This window comes from Geotrypetes seraphini, chromosome 10, assembly GCF_902459505.1.
Source record: "Geotrypetes seraphini chromosome 10, aGeoSer1.1, whole genome shotgun sequence".
Lineage (NCBI taxonomy): Eukaryota > Metazoa > Chordata > Amphibia > Gymnophiona > Dermophiidae > Geotrypetes > Geotrypetes seraphini.
The window spans coordinates 8093413-8105869 of record NC_047093.1 but is presented as its reverse complement, the minus strand read 5'-3'; the positions used below and the strand labels follow the sequence as shown (position 1 = coordinate 8105869).

Sequence of the window (12457 nt, the reverse complement as noted above, 5' to 3'; positions counted from 1 at the left end):
AGCAGATTGGTTCATAGACAACCCCGCGAAAGACAAAGGCGCGCGCAGACAACTGAGCGCAAGACGGAGGCGTGCGCCGAAGAAAATTATAGTTTTTAGGGGTTCCGACGGGGGGTTTTGTTGGGGAGCCCCCCCCCCCAGTTTACTTAATAGAGATGGCGCCGGGGTTGTGGGGGGTTTGGGGGGTTGTAACCCTCCACATTTTACTGTAAACTTAACTTTTTCCCTAAAAACAGGGAAAAAGTGAAGTTTTCAGTAAAATGTGGGGGGTTACAACCCCCCCACCCCCCACAACGTCCCCACAACGCGGCGCGATCTCTATTAAGTAAAGTGGGGGGGTTCCCCCCACGCCCCCCCCCCCATCGTAGCCGTAAAAACTGTAATTTTTTGTGGCGCGCACCTCCGCGCTGCGCTCAATTGTCTGCGTGCGCCTTTGTCCCGGTGCGCTTTTGACCTGACACCCAGCAGATTGCATATACGATCGGTCAGTGTTATAGCTTCAAGTTTGTCCTTCTCGAGACAGACTCGAACCTTACCAACCTCTCTGAGAACATAACAGCCTGCATAACGAAACTTAAGGTTTGCTTTAGTTTAGCAGACCTGCTTTTGCCAGTTTTTCTTTCTTTTTTTGTAGGGGGAGGGGCTAGGTTAGAGAAAGGAGGTTTGGCCTCTTCTGCTTATTCATGGCTTGCAAAGGGATTGGTGTGGGAAGATCTACCTCTGAGCTTTTCAAGCTCCTGTAATCTCCCTCTGACACTCTGTTCCTTTTCTTCTTTGGCTCGCCATCACTCCTCAGTTCCGTGCACAAAAGGGTTAAAGTGCTTTTAAGGGATCTGTGAAGAAAAATCCAAAGAGATCAAAAGATAATAATTCCAGGATGAAAAGACCAAATTAGATTTTAAAACATTAATTCCTTTTTCTTTTGTCAAGATATAAAGAAAAAATACGAGGAGAGAGAGAGACAAAGGCAAACACTCACACACGTATGTACACACACACACACATATACAAACACGCACATACCCCCTCATACATATACACACTACTATCACTACTATTTATCATTTCTATAGCGCTGTACATTTAACATACAATAGACGGTCCCCGCTCAGAAGAGCTTGCAATCTGGGTTGGGGAGATTCTGGTAGAGGAAATGATACATGGGTGAAGGTATCTGTCAGTGAGTGGGAGTTAAGCGTTGCATGCGGCTTCAAAAAAGGGGGCTTTTAGCTTGGATTTGAATACTGCTAGAGACGTATTGATTCAGGTAGCTTGTTCCAGGCATACGGCGCAGCAAGAAAGAAGGGACGGAAACTGGAGTTGGCAGTGGAGGAGAAGGGTACAGATAAGAGGGGCTTACCTGGTGAATGGCACACACACACACAGAAACACACACAAACACGTACCCCCCAAATGCCCACACCCCTCTCCCCCATCCCCCCCCATATCCATCATCTTCCTGATTATTTTGATTCCCAGAAGTTAGGGCTACTCAAGTGGTCTTGTTATAAAACAGGGCTTCTCAACGCCAATTCTCTGGACAGCCCCTCCCCCCCTTTCCACCAGTACGGTTTTCAGAATAGGGAGTGAAGGCAGATCTGTCTCAGGCGTATTCATTGTGGAGTGTGGAGCGTATTCAAGAGGGGAGTGTGTGGCGCAGTGGTTAAAGCTACAGCCTCAGCACCCTGGGGATGTGGGTTCAAACCCACGCTGCTCCTTGTGACCCTGGGCAAGTCACTTAATCCCCCCATTGCCCCAGGTACATTAGGTAGATTGTGAGCCCGCCGGGACAGACAGGGAAAAATGCTTGAGTACCTGAATAAATTCATGTAAACCGTTCTGAACTCCCCTGGGAGAACGGTATAGAAAAATTGAATAAATAAAAAAAAAATAAAAAATAAAAAATATGTCTGGGGATGTTTCAAGGACTGTCTCGTGATTCTCCTCATCCCAGACCAGCGGTCTCAAACACACGGCCCGGGGGCCGCATGTGGCTCTCCAGATTTTATTTGCAGCCCGCGGTCTGGACTGGATCATTATCTTCCTTTTGGAGCAGCAGCGTGTCTGGCCGGCTCATTCCGTTCAAAGCCACGGGTTGGCGGCTCCTTGCGCTATCCACGGAAGAGCCTGCCAAACACGCTGCTGCTCCAGTGGCGTACCAAGGGGGCGATCCACTGTTCTCCCTAGAGTGCGGCTCGTCTAGAGCAGTGGTGCCCAACCTGCTTCCCTTCCCTTCTCAGGCCGGCACCGTGTTATTTGATCTCCCTGCTTCTCTTCGGGGCCGACCAATTCTCGCCGCCCGACATCAATTCTGACATCAAGAGGACGTTCTGGCTAGCCAATTGCTGCCTGGCTGCCCGGAACGTCCTTTCCGACGTAAGAATTGACGTCGGGCGGCAAGAGTTGGTCGGCCCCGTGGAGAAGAGAAAGAGGGAGATCTCGGCCTGTTCCCGATGGCGGCAGCTGCAACAGCCTATTCCCCAGTGGTGGTGGCTTGGGGGAGGGCAGGAAGGAAGGAAGAAAGAAAGAAAGAAGGGGGGGACAGGGAGCCAGAAACAAAGCAAAAAATGGGACACGGAATCAAAGAAAGACAGACATAGAGAAAGAAAGAAAAAGTTGGGGGAGGGAATGAGGTCTGGAGGAGAGGAAGCATACAGGAGGCTGAAAGAAGAGAAGAAATATTGGATGCATAGTCAGAGACTGATGAAATTACCAAACAAAGGTAGGAAAATGATTTTATTTTCAATTTAGTGATTGAAATGTGCCAGTTTTGAGAAAGAAAAGATATTAAACTTTAAATGTGAGGGCTGCAGAAAAAATAGAGCACTTGGAGGGCCGCAGAAAAAATAGTTAATGTCTTATTAAAGAAATGACAATTTTGCATGAGGTAAAACTCTTTATAGTTTATATATCTTTCCTTTTAACTGTTAAAGGAAAGTTTTATAAACTATAAAGAGTTTAACCTCATGCAAAATTGTCATTTCTTTAATAAGACATTAACTATTTTTTCTGCGGCCCTCCAAGTACCTACAAATCCAAAATGTGGCATCGCAAAGGGTTTGAGTTTGAGACCACTGTCCCAGACCATCTCCACTGCACCTGGCAAATTTGAATCTTTGGCCTCACACCTCTGAGGCTCACTCTGAGATAACCGGCTAAAGGAGCTCTGACATTTCAGTCCCCAGATGGAACAATCAATAAAATCAGAGGAAAACTCAGGCAGATTGGGGTGCTGCTGTTCTGATTTATCCAGTGAATATGTACAATCGTAACAGTTGGGGTGCCTGATAAAATAAGTCCTCTCTCCCCCAAGAAAAAAAGAAAATGATAAGAACTAAAGATATGAAATAACCTGAAAAGGAGAGAGTACAAAGAAACCATTACACTGACCATCTGCAGGATCTATGAAACCTTCTCCGCCCAACCAGCCTCCAGCGAGCGATCTTCCACTTTTTTCATTCTGTATTTTTCCAGTGGAAAATCGCTGGACTAAGGGCTCCTTTTATGAAGGTGCCCTAGCGTTTTTAGTGTGCTCTAACCTTTGCGCTACACGAAAATACAAACGCAAGCTCTATGGAGGTGTTAGCGTGTAGACGCGCGGGGTAATGTAGCGCACGCTAGAACCACTGGCGCACCTTAATAAAAAGAGCCCTAAGTGTATGGCCCTCGATGGAGACTGCCCCAACTCTGCTGGTTGGGCGGAGAAAGGCAGGGGGGTTCCCAAACCTGTCCTGAATGAACCCCGGCCAGTCGGGTTTTCAGGATATCCACACTGAATATGCATGAGGTAGATTTGCATACTAAGGAGGCGATGTATGCACATTGATCTCATGCATATTCATTGGGGAGATTCTGAGAACCTGACTGGCTGGAATTTCTCCATGACAGGTGTAGGAATCACTGTGGTATTTCCCTTCCACTAGGGCAGGGGTAGGCAATTCCGGTCCTCGAGAGCCAGGTCAGGTTTTCAGGATATCCACACTGAATATGCATGAGGTAGATCTGCATACTATTGGCATTGATCTCATGCATATTCATTGGGGAGATCCTGAGAACCTGACTGGCTGGAATTTCTCCATGACAGATGTAGGAATCATTGTGGTATTCCCCTTCCACTAGGGCAGAGGTTCTCAGTCCAGTGGGGACAAACATTTCACCCATCCCCACTGCTCCCCACTGGAATCTAACCCATGCACACACATTAACCCTCATGCCAATGGCCGAAAACAAGAGCCCTCAGAAGAAACACTGAAACGGCTGATCCTGGCAAACTGAAACTCTAGTCCGGTGTTTCCACAGGGCCACCCCCAGCTTCTGTTCAGCTTGTCTCATATGACTGCCTCTTTAGCTCAACCTTTTGACCTGTTGCCCTTGAATGAAGCCCACTGCCAAATGTCAGCTGTGTGCCAAATTCCTTGGGCCCACAGATGGGGGAGGGGGGGGGGGAGGAGATTTCCCTGGCTAACACAAGAGGCTGAGAAAAGCAATGAAATAAAGGCCAGGCTTCTTGCCAAAGCCTTTCTCCCAGTGCCGGGCGGAGTGAGGGAGCTACACCAGCCTCTCCTCATCGAGCTTTAAAATTCACAGAACAGAGAGACCCTTGGAGCGGGATCCTGCAGCTCAGATAACCACAGGAAGCCCCAGTCCACATGCTGTGCACCAACAGAGAAAGAGAAACAGAAATGCATTTCCTCCTCTACTGAGCAAAATACAAAGATATCAGAGCTCCAGATGTCCCAAGGCCGAGAGAGAAAAATCGGAGAGGTCCCAGAAAAGAATGAGCAGGAAAAAGCTAGAACAGCAAACCATGTAATATCCTGACCAAAACTCGGGGGCTGTTTTCTCTCCTTTCATTATTCTGGCCCTGATTCCCTGAGCTTTGATTTCCCACAGACAGAGAAAGGGAGAAAAGCCTTCAGTCCCTTAGCAAATCATTTTCAAAGCCATTTTTCTGGGTAAACTCAGCATCTGGCCATTTAGAAGAGGTTTTGCCACGGGCAGGTTTAGGGGCAGGACACGCAGAAAAGAGGTGGGAAAGTGCCGGTTCTGTGCCAATTTTCAAAGCAAAAGTGCACGCGTGCTTTCTCTTTTAAATATGGTACAAAATCCATATGTGAAAAGTAGCTACGAGTGATTCTCATATAAAGTACAGGATGCCCACAAAAACACTCCTTGATTTTAAATGGTTACAAAATCAAAACTTATTGGAATATGTTAATGAATAAGATACAAGTCCCAAAAAGCACGGTTAAACATAGAACATAGAAATAGACGGCAGATAAGGGCCCACGGCCCATCTAGTCTGCCCACCCTAATGTCCCTCCCCTACCTTTGCCCTGTGAAGAGATCCCATGTGCCGATCCCATTTGGCCTTAAAATCAGGCACGCTGCTGGCCTCAATCACCTGTAGTGGAAGACTATTCCAGCGATCAACCACTCTTTCAGTGAAAAAGAATTTCCTGGTGTCACCTCGTAGTTTCCCGCCCCTGATTTTCAACGGATGCCCTCTTGTTGTCGTGGGACCCTTGAAAAAGAAGATATCTTCCTCCGCCTCGATGCGGCCCGTAAGATATTTGAACGTCTCGATCATGTCCCCCCTCTCTCTGCGCTCCTCAAGCGAGTAGAGCTGTAATTTGTCAAGCCGTTTTTCGTATGGTAGATCCTTGAGTCCCGAGACCATCCGGGTGGCCATTCTTAGCCAGATCTTACACAATCGCTTGTACTTTCACCCTTATAAACTGCAATTGGTGCAGAAGTTTCAACCTTCAGACAATGCAACGCGACAAAATGACCAGGTGTTTCTCAAGTGGCCCCCGAGATCACCGGACATTACTGTTTGTGACTTTTTCCTTTGGGGGTACGGACCTCCACAACCCGCAACTATGGATGCTCTGCAGGAACGGCATCACTGAACCTGTAAACGCTTCGGAGAGTCTGGTCCGAGCTCGATTATCGCATCGATGTTTGCCGAGTAACAGGTGGGATGCACATCACGTGTACGTAATCAACAGATACTCATAAGAAACTTTATGAGTTGTTGAAACTGTAGCTTCAAAGGTGAAAGAATACTCCAATAAATTGTGGTCTTGTAACCGTTTAAAATCAAAGAGTGTTTTGGTGGGCAGCCTGTACATTTCACACACAAAACAGGACTCTTAAAAGATCATCTAATCTAATCTTCAGGTTATATACCCGGGTCATTTCCCGAAGGAACTCGGCTCGGTTTACAATTGATTAAAAATAGAATGAGAGGGTGGCGCAGTGGTTAAAGCTACAGCCTCAGCACCCTGAGGTTGTGGGTTCAAATCCACGTTGCTCCTTGTGATCCTGGGCAAGTCACTTAATCCCCCCCCCCCCCCAATTTCCCCAGGTACATTAGATACTGAGTCCACTGGGACAGACAGGGAAAATGCTTGAGTACCTGAATAAATGCATGTAAACCGTTCTGAGCTCCCCTGGGAGAACAGTTTAGAAAACTGAATAAATATATAGTGTGAAAGGTTTCAGCCTCTGATCACCAGAGCTGGTATTGTGACATCATAATGCCTCATTCCACCAATAAGAGCCAACCTCATCAGTGATGTCACAATAGCTTCATTGTTCTGTACTTGGCTCACTTCTGATATTGTATCAGAGCAGAGTGTGACATAGTGGTTAAAGCTACAGCCTCAACACCCTGAGGTTGTGGGTTCAAATCCACGTTGCTCCTTGTGATCCTGGGCAAGTCACTTAATCCCCCCCCCCCCCCAATTTCCCCAGGTACATTAGATACTGAGTCCACTGGGAGAACGGTATTTGAAAATTGAATAAATAAAATAGCAGGCCAGAGAGAGAGACTGCTATGGGTCTATCATTTCCAAAAGCAGTACTGATAATTAAGATTAAAGTTGTACATTTGAAAGCTAATAAAATATACTATTATTACAGCACTTTAGCAGGTAAGCTTATAAGATATTGTGTAAACAACCAAGTTTTTAAATCTTTCCGAAATTGTTGTAGCTGACCTAACAATCTTATAGAATCTGGAAGCTTATTCCAAATGTCAACCAGTTTAAATGCCATGGGGGGGCGAGGGGGGGGGTGGTATACTGATGTGCGGAGGAGGCCATTTTGTGGTGGTATTCGAAGGCTAGGGTGGAGCTGGGGTAGTCACGATATATGTGAGCGTCAGGAGCAGTGCAGAACATTCAGCGTGGCTCCCTGCGCTAATCATCGATATCGCGTTTTTGTAAAAAGGGGGAGGGGAATAATAAGCACTAGAGAATGACACGGTGGTTGTTACCCGCGGCTAGCTGTGGCTAACCCGCCAAAACGGTGACCAAAAAAAAAAAAGGTCACCGTGAGATCGGGGACAAGGCCATTCACCGCCCCGTGGAGCGGTGAATGATTAGCACGTGCGGTGAACGAGCGTTCGATCCGGCAGCCCCCTCTCTCCCACCGGCCGTCTGGCCATGCATCTCCCTCCCTCCTTTTCCCTTACCTTTTTGTTGTTGAAACTGGCGATTTCTATAAGGCTATGAGCTGTATTACAGCCGGAGCCTTGAAGTTGCGTCGCGTTGCCTGCTGGAAAAATCTCCTCTGACGCAACTTCCTGTTTCCGGTTGCATCGGAGGAGACTTTTCTAGCAGGCAACCCGACACGACTTCAAGGCTTCTGCTGTAATACAGCTCATAGCCTTATAGAAATTGCCAGTTTCGCCACAAGAGAAGGTAAGAGGGAGAGAGGGAGGGAGAGAAGTGCATGGCTGGCCGGCGGGAGGAAGCTGCTGGACCGCGTGAGGGGGATGGAGAGGAGAAGACGCTGAAGACGGGGACGGGGCGGTGAAGAGGATGGTGGTCTGGGGATGGGGCACAGAAATTTTCCCCGTGTCATTCTCTAATAAGCACCTATGTTGATGTTATGAAATAGGTATATAAAACTGTCAGAGCAACTGACAAAGGACAGAAGATGGATGGGGGAAGAGAAGAGAGAGAAGACTCTATAAAAGAGGGTTTTGTGGTTTTTTGTTTTTTTTTGGGGGGGCACAATGTCCCAGTGTCCAGCTAGGAAGGGAACAGAATCCAAACCCACGTTTGCTTTCCCAGCATGCCATGGGATGTAAGTGCTGGTGGGCCACAGATCCCTAGGAGGGGCTGATAACCTTAAAGGAAACCCTTTCATTCGCCCGACATGTCTGCGAGGACCCTGATAAGAGAACGCTATATAATTTATGTTGAACTCTGTACACTTACGGAGCAGGGGAAGCGGGCTAGAGAAACAGAGACCTTGACCGCAGTTAAAGACAGCCAGGCCATCTGACCACACTCCCTCCTCCTGCACTGCGAATGACCCCCATTTCATCACCGTCCGTCCATTCTGCTTCCCCACACCCTGGATCCGCCTTGCTTATCCCAGACTTTCTTCGATTCTCCTACTGGTTTGGCCTCCACTGGGAGGCCGCTCCCTGCACCTTCCTTTCCTGACCAGATTTGCTTTTATTAAGAGTACACACGTAAACAGAATCCTGGCAAAACAGTGCGTTCAAAGTGTCCTTCAGACCCAGGTTGCGTTAACGACAACAGCAGCAGAGTGAATAGAGACATAAGAGATGGTGAAAAAGGCGAGAGACAGAATCTTTGCAGAGTCCTAATCTGCTGGTTTGGGAAAGGAGAGAATGTTTTATGATTAAACCCCCCCCACAAACACAAGAGGCTGGCGGCACCTTATAGACTAACCAATTCATGCAGGCCTTAGCTTTTGAAGACAAAAGTACCAGTTGTTCAGATGCTTGAATGAAGGAGGTGGAGGAGGCAGAGGACAGATTGAGAAATGTTTACGCACATTGAAAAGTGTCCGCCCTCTATCTTACCAACACCATTTTGCAGTGTTGGTCCAGTCAATTATTGTAGCTCAGATAGACTATTGCAATTCTAGGTTGGTTTAAGTAAAGGAAATCAGAAAAGGTTACAATTAATTTTATAACATTTTATTGAAGGAAATAATTAAATATAATAGAATAGAAAAAGATTTCATTTAAAAAAGATTCACAATTATAATATTTTCATACATATTTCTATCATTCCTCCAAAATATATTTCCATATGACCCATATCAACCCCCACCTCCCTTCCCCCTCCTATTCACATTATATTGAAGTAATTAATAAAACTAAAAAAATAATATGAATGTTATCATTCCTTCAATATACATTTCAATATGACCTATTTCATCCTACCCCTACACCCCCAATTCAACCCCCCCCCACACACATTACCAGGTATTACAAAGTTATAAATGTTTCCAAAGCTTCAATGTAAAATATTAATAATCATACTTCGTGCTCTAGAGGAAAGATTTTGAATATATGGGTCCCAAATTTTCAAAAATAAACGTGTACGTCTTGGAAACTTACAAACATCCCTAACCTCAAATAAAATTAAACGATGGAGTTGGTTCCTCCAATGCCAAAAACTAGGAGGATCTTTCTGTAACCAATACTGCAAAATACATTTGTGACAAAGGTTACAATTAATACTGAACCCTGTGGCACAACTAATTTTTGGAAAGTCAAAATTCGAGCACGTTACTCTATTGTTTAAGAATTGACACTGGCTCCCGTTTCGTTACAAAGTTCAGTTTAAATGTGCTTTTATTGTTTATAAAATTATTCATGGATTGTTTGACTCTCTGATGCCCTTATCCTTAAGCTCTTCAAACATTTTGGGTTGTAGAACTACTCGTATACACAAGTTATCTTTTCCTTCGGTCAGAGGTTCTTGGTCAATCAGCAAAATTGCTCGGTCTTTTTCTTCTGTTGACTGCGCTATGGAATAACCTTCCTGTTCAGATATGATCATGTATTTCCTTTCAGGTTTTCCATAAAATTTTAAAAACTACAATGTTTTTTCAGAATATAATTCCTAATGATCTATCTTAAAATCAACATATCTTTGTAAACATATTTTTATTGTAAAGTTTCAAGTTTTATTAAAAATTTGATTAATCACATATCGTAACTTCTAGGCGATTTTTATACTGCATCAAGATTTACAAAGACTAGGGGACTACTCGATGAAGTTATAGGGAAATACATTTAAAACCAATTGGAGGAAACATTTTTTTATTAAGAGAATATTTAAGCTCTGGAACATGTTGCCAGAGGATGTAGTAAGAGCGGTTAACGTAGCTGGCTTTAAGAAAAGTTTTCACAAGTTCCTGGAGGAAAAGTCCACAGTCTGCTATTGAGACAGACATGGGAGAAGCTTGCCCTGGTTCAGTGGCATGGATGTTGCTGCTATTTGAGTTTTTGCAAGGTATTTGTGACCAGGATTGGTCCCTGTGAAGACAGGATATTGGGCTAGATGGAGAACTGGTGTGACCCAGTAAGGCTATTATGGTTTTATGTTCTTATAGATGAGCAAAGAAAAACTGGAAAACAGACTTATGTAGATTCTGTAACGAAGAACTGGAAACAGTTACTCATCTCATAACTGGCTGTGAAGTTCTGATGGAAGAAGGTTTGTGTTCAAAAAGACAGAAGAAGGTGGCACTTCTTATCCACTGGAAACTTTATAAACATTTCTTTGCTGTACCAGGGCAGCACTGGGATCATGAGTCTACGAAATGAAGAGGTTGTGATCACCTGGGACATTCCCATCCCGACGATAAAAAAACTGGATTCAAGAAAACCAAACCGCGTAGCAAAGGAGAAAAACACGAGAACGGCGTTGATTACGGAGGGGTCAGTTCAAAGTGATTATTCTGTGTATCATGTGGAAAGGGAGAAAGTCCTTAAATATATAGAAATGCAGTAAGAAACCAAGAAAATGTGGCAGAAAGATACACAAATGTTCCCTATCATATCTGACCGTCTCTGGGAAAAGGTGACTAAAGTCACCAGAAGCAAAAAATGAATGCTGTTAGAGCAAATAATTTATTACAGTCCAAATACCATCCTTTTATTTAAAAAAAATAAACTGTTACAAAAGTTCAAACATGTAACTCTTTCAGATTACTTATGGACCCAGGACATGTAAATTCAGCCATTCTCCACATTTTGGATTTACCCCTTTGGTCATCTTTTCCCGGAGACGGTCACCTATTGGGTGCCACGGGCTTGATTCGGAGGAAGTTTCAAACACACCTGGATAGGTTGTCTAGAGTCCAGTGGTTCCCAAACCTGTCCTGGGAGCTGCCCAGCCAGTCCGGTTTTCAGGATATCCACAATGAATATTCATGGCATAGATTTGCATGCAGATGTCGCTCATGAATATTCATTGTGGATACCCCGAAAACCTGACTGGCTGGGGAGTCCCCAGCACGTTTGGGAACCACTGGTCTATACACGTTTCTCCAAAGGAAGCCCTCTTTCATGTGATGGAGATACTAGAGCTAAGCGCAGCAGGAAATTTGATAGGGTGAGATCATACTCCACGCGCCCTGGCTTAGGAGTGAGGTTCACCCATTTGCAGACATCGCCCACAAGCACAGAACTCCAGAAGGAAGCTCTTTTTAGTACAACGGAAGAACCACGAAATTGGAGAGACTGGCATAATACTCTTCATACTATGAGTGAGGAGTGAGATCTATTACTGTCAAGATAAGATATGACAAAACTTGCAAATTTAAGAGATATTGCTTCAAGCATACCAGACATAGAGATAGCAAGGGTGGTCCAACTGGGCAGCACTAGGCAGTTGCTTAGGGCAGCAGCTTCTGGGAAGGATCAAAGAACGACTATGGCCAAAACAAAATAATAGGTCCCGACAACCTGAAACAGCAGGTGGTACTTTTAGCGGTAGGGAAGGTTGACGATGTCCAAATAGCTTATTTACTCAGATTGGGTGCTCATGGGGTCTGAAGGTTAATTGGATGGGGGGTTCAAGGCTGATAGTTTGCCTGGGGTTCACTGGCCCTCTCTTCCCTGATGACCTCTTGCACTCCAAGGTCAAGCATAGATAACTGGCTTGGTCTATGAGAGGCAATCGCTACTTCAGACTAATCTAGCACCTCCCTCTGGAACCTGAATCACGTTTTCCTGATCTCTTGTTCCGTGAGACATTTTCTCTATATTTCGAGTCCAACTTATTGTTGAAGTGGAGGAAGAATTCCAGCGCTTCAAAAAGACGTATTTTGCGTGACAGTAAGCTATAACATAACATAACTTGATTCTTCTATACCGTCATAATCAAACAATTTCTAGGCGGTTTACACAGAAGAAGGCCGGACAATCAGCGAAATACAGATAATTAAAATACAACCAATTTCTTAAATATGTTCAAGGTAAAAATTTTGTTAACAGTAATATCCACATTTAGGAAATGAATTTATCCAAACAACGCTGACGTAATTACTTTTCGAAATGCACCATAAGACAGCATGACTCCACCAATACAATTACCCCACCAGGACTGCGGCTTGCTTGCTTGAAATGCTCAAAAGTCCACTGATGACACTCTCAAGGCAGATAGACCACTGT

The 12457-nt window shown here is 44.9% G+C and overlaps 1 protein-coding gene across 3 annotated transcripts in view; it reads right to left on the bottom strand.

The window, feature by feature from the left end:
* BAHCC1 (BAH domain and coiled-coil containing 1) overlaps nucleotides 1-12457 on the bottom strand; it is a 320033-nt gene that overhangs the window by 46992 nt on the left and 260584 nt on the right. For all 3 annotated transcript variants that reach the window (XM_033961808.1, XM_033961807.1, XM_033961806.1), the window contains exon 15: nucleotides 719-833. In XM_033961808.1, coding sequence (XP_033817699.1) covers nucleotides 719-833 — 115 coding nt within the window. The remainder of the gene's footprint in view (nucleotides 1-718; nucleotides 834-12457) is intronic.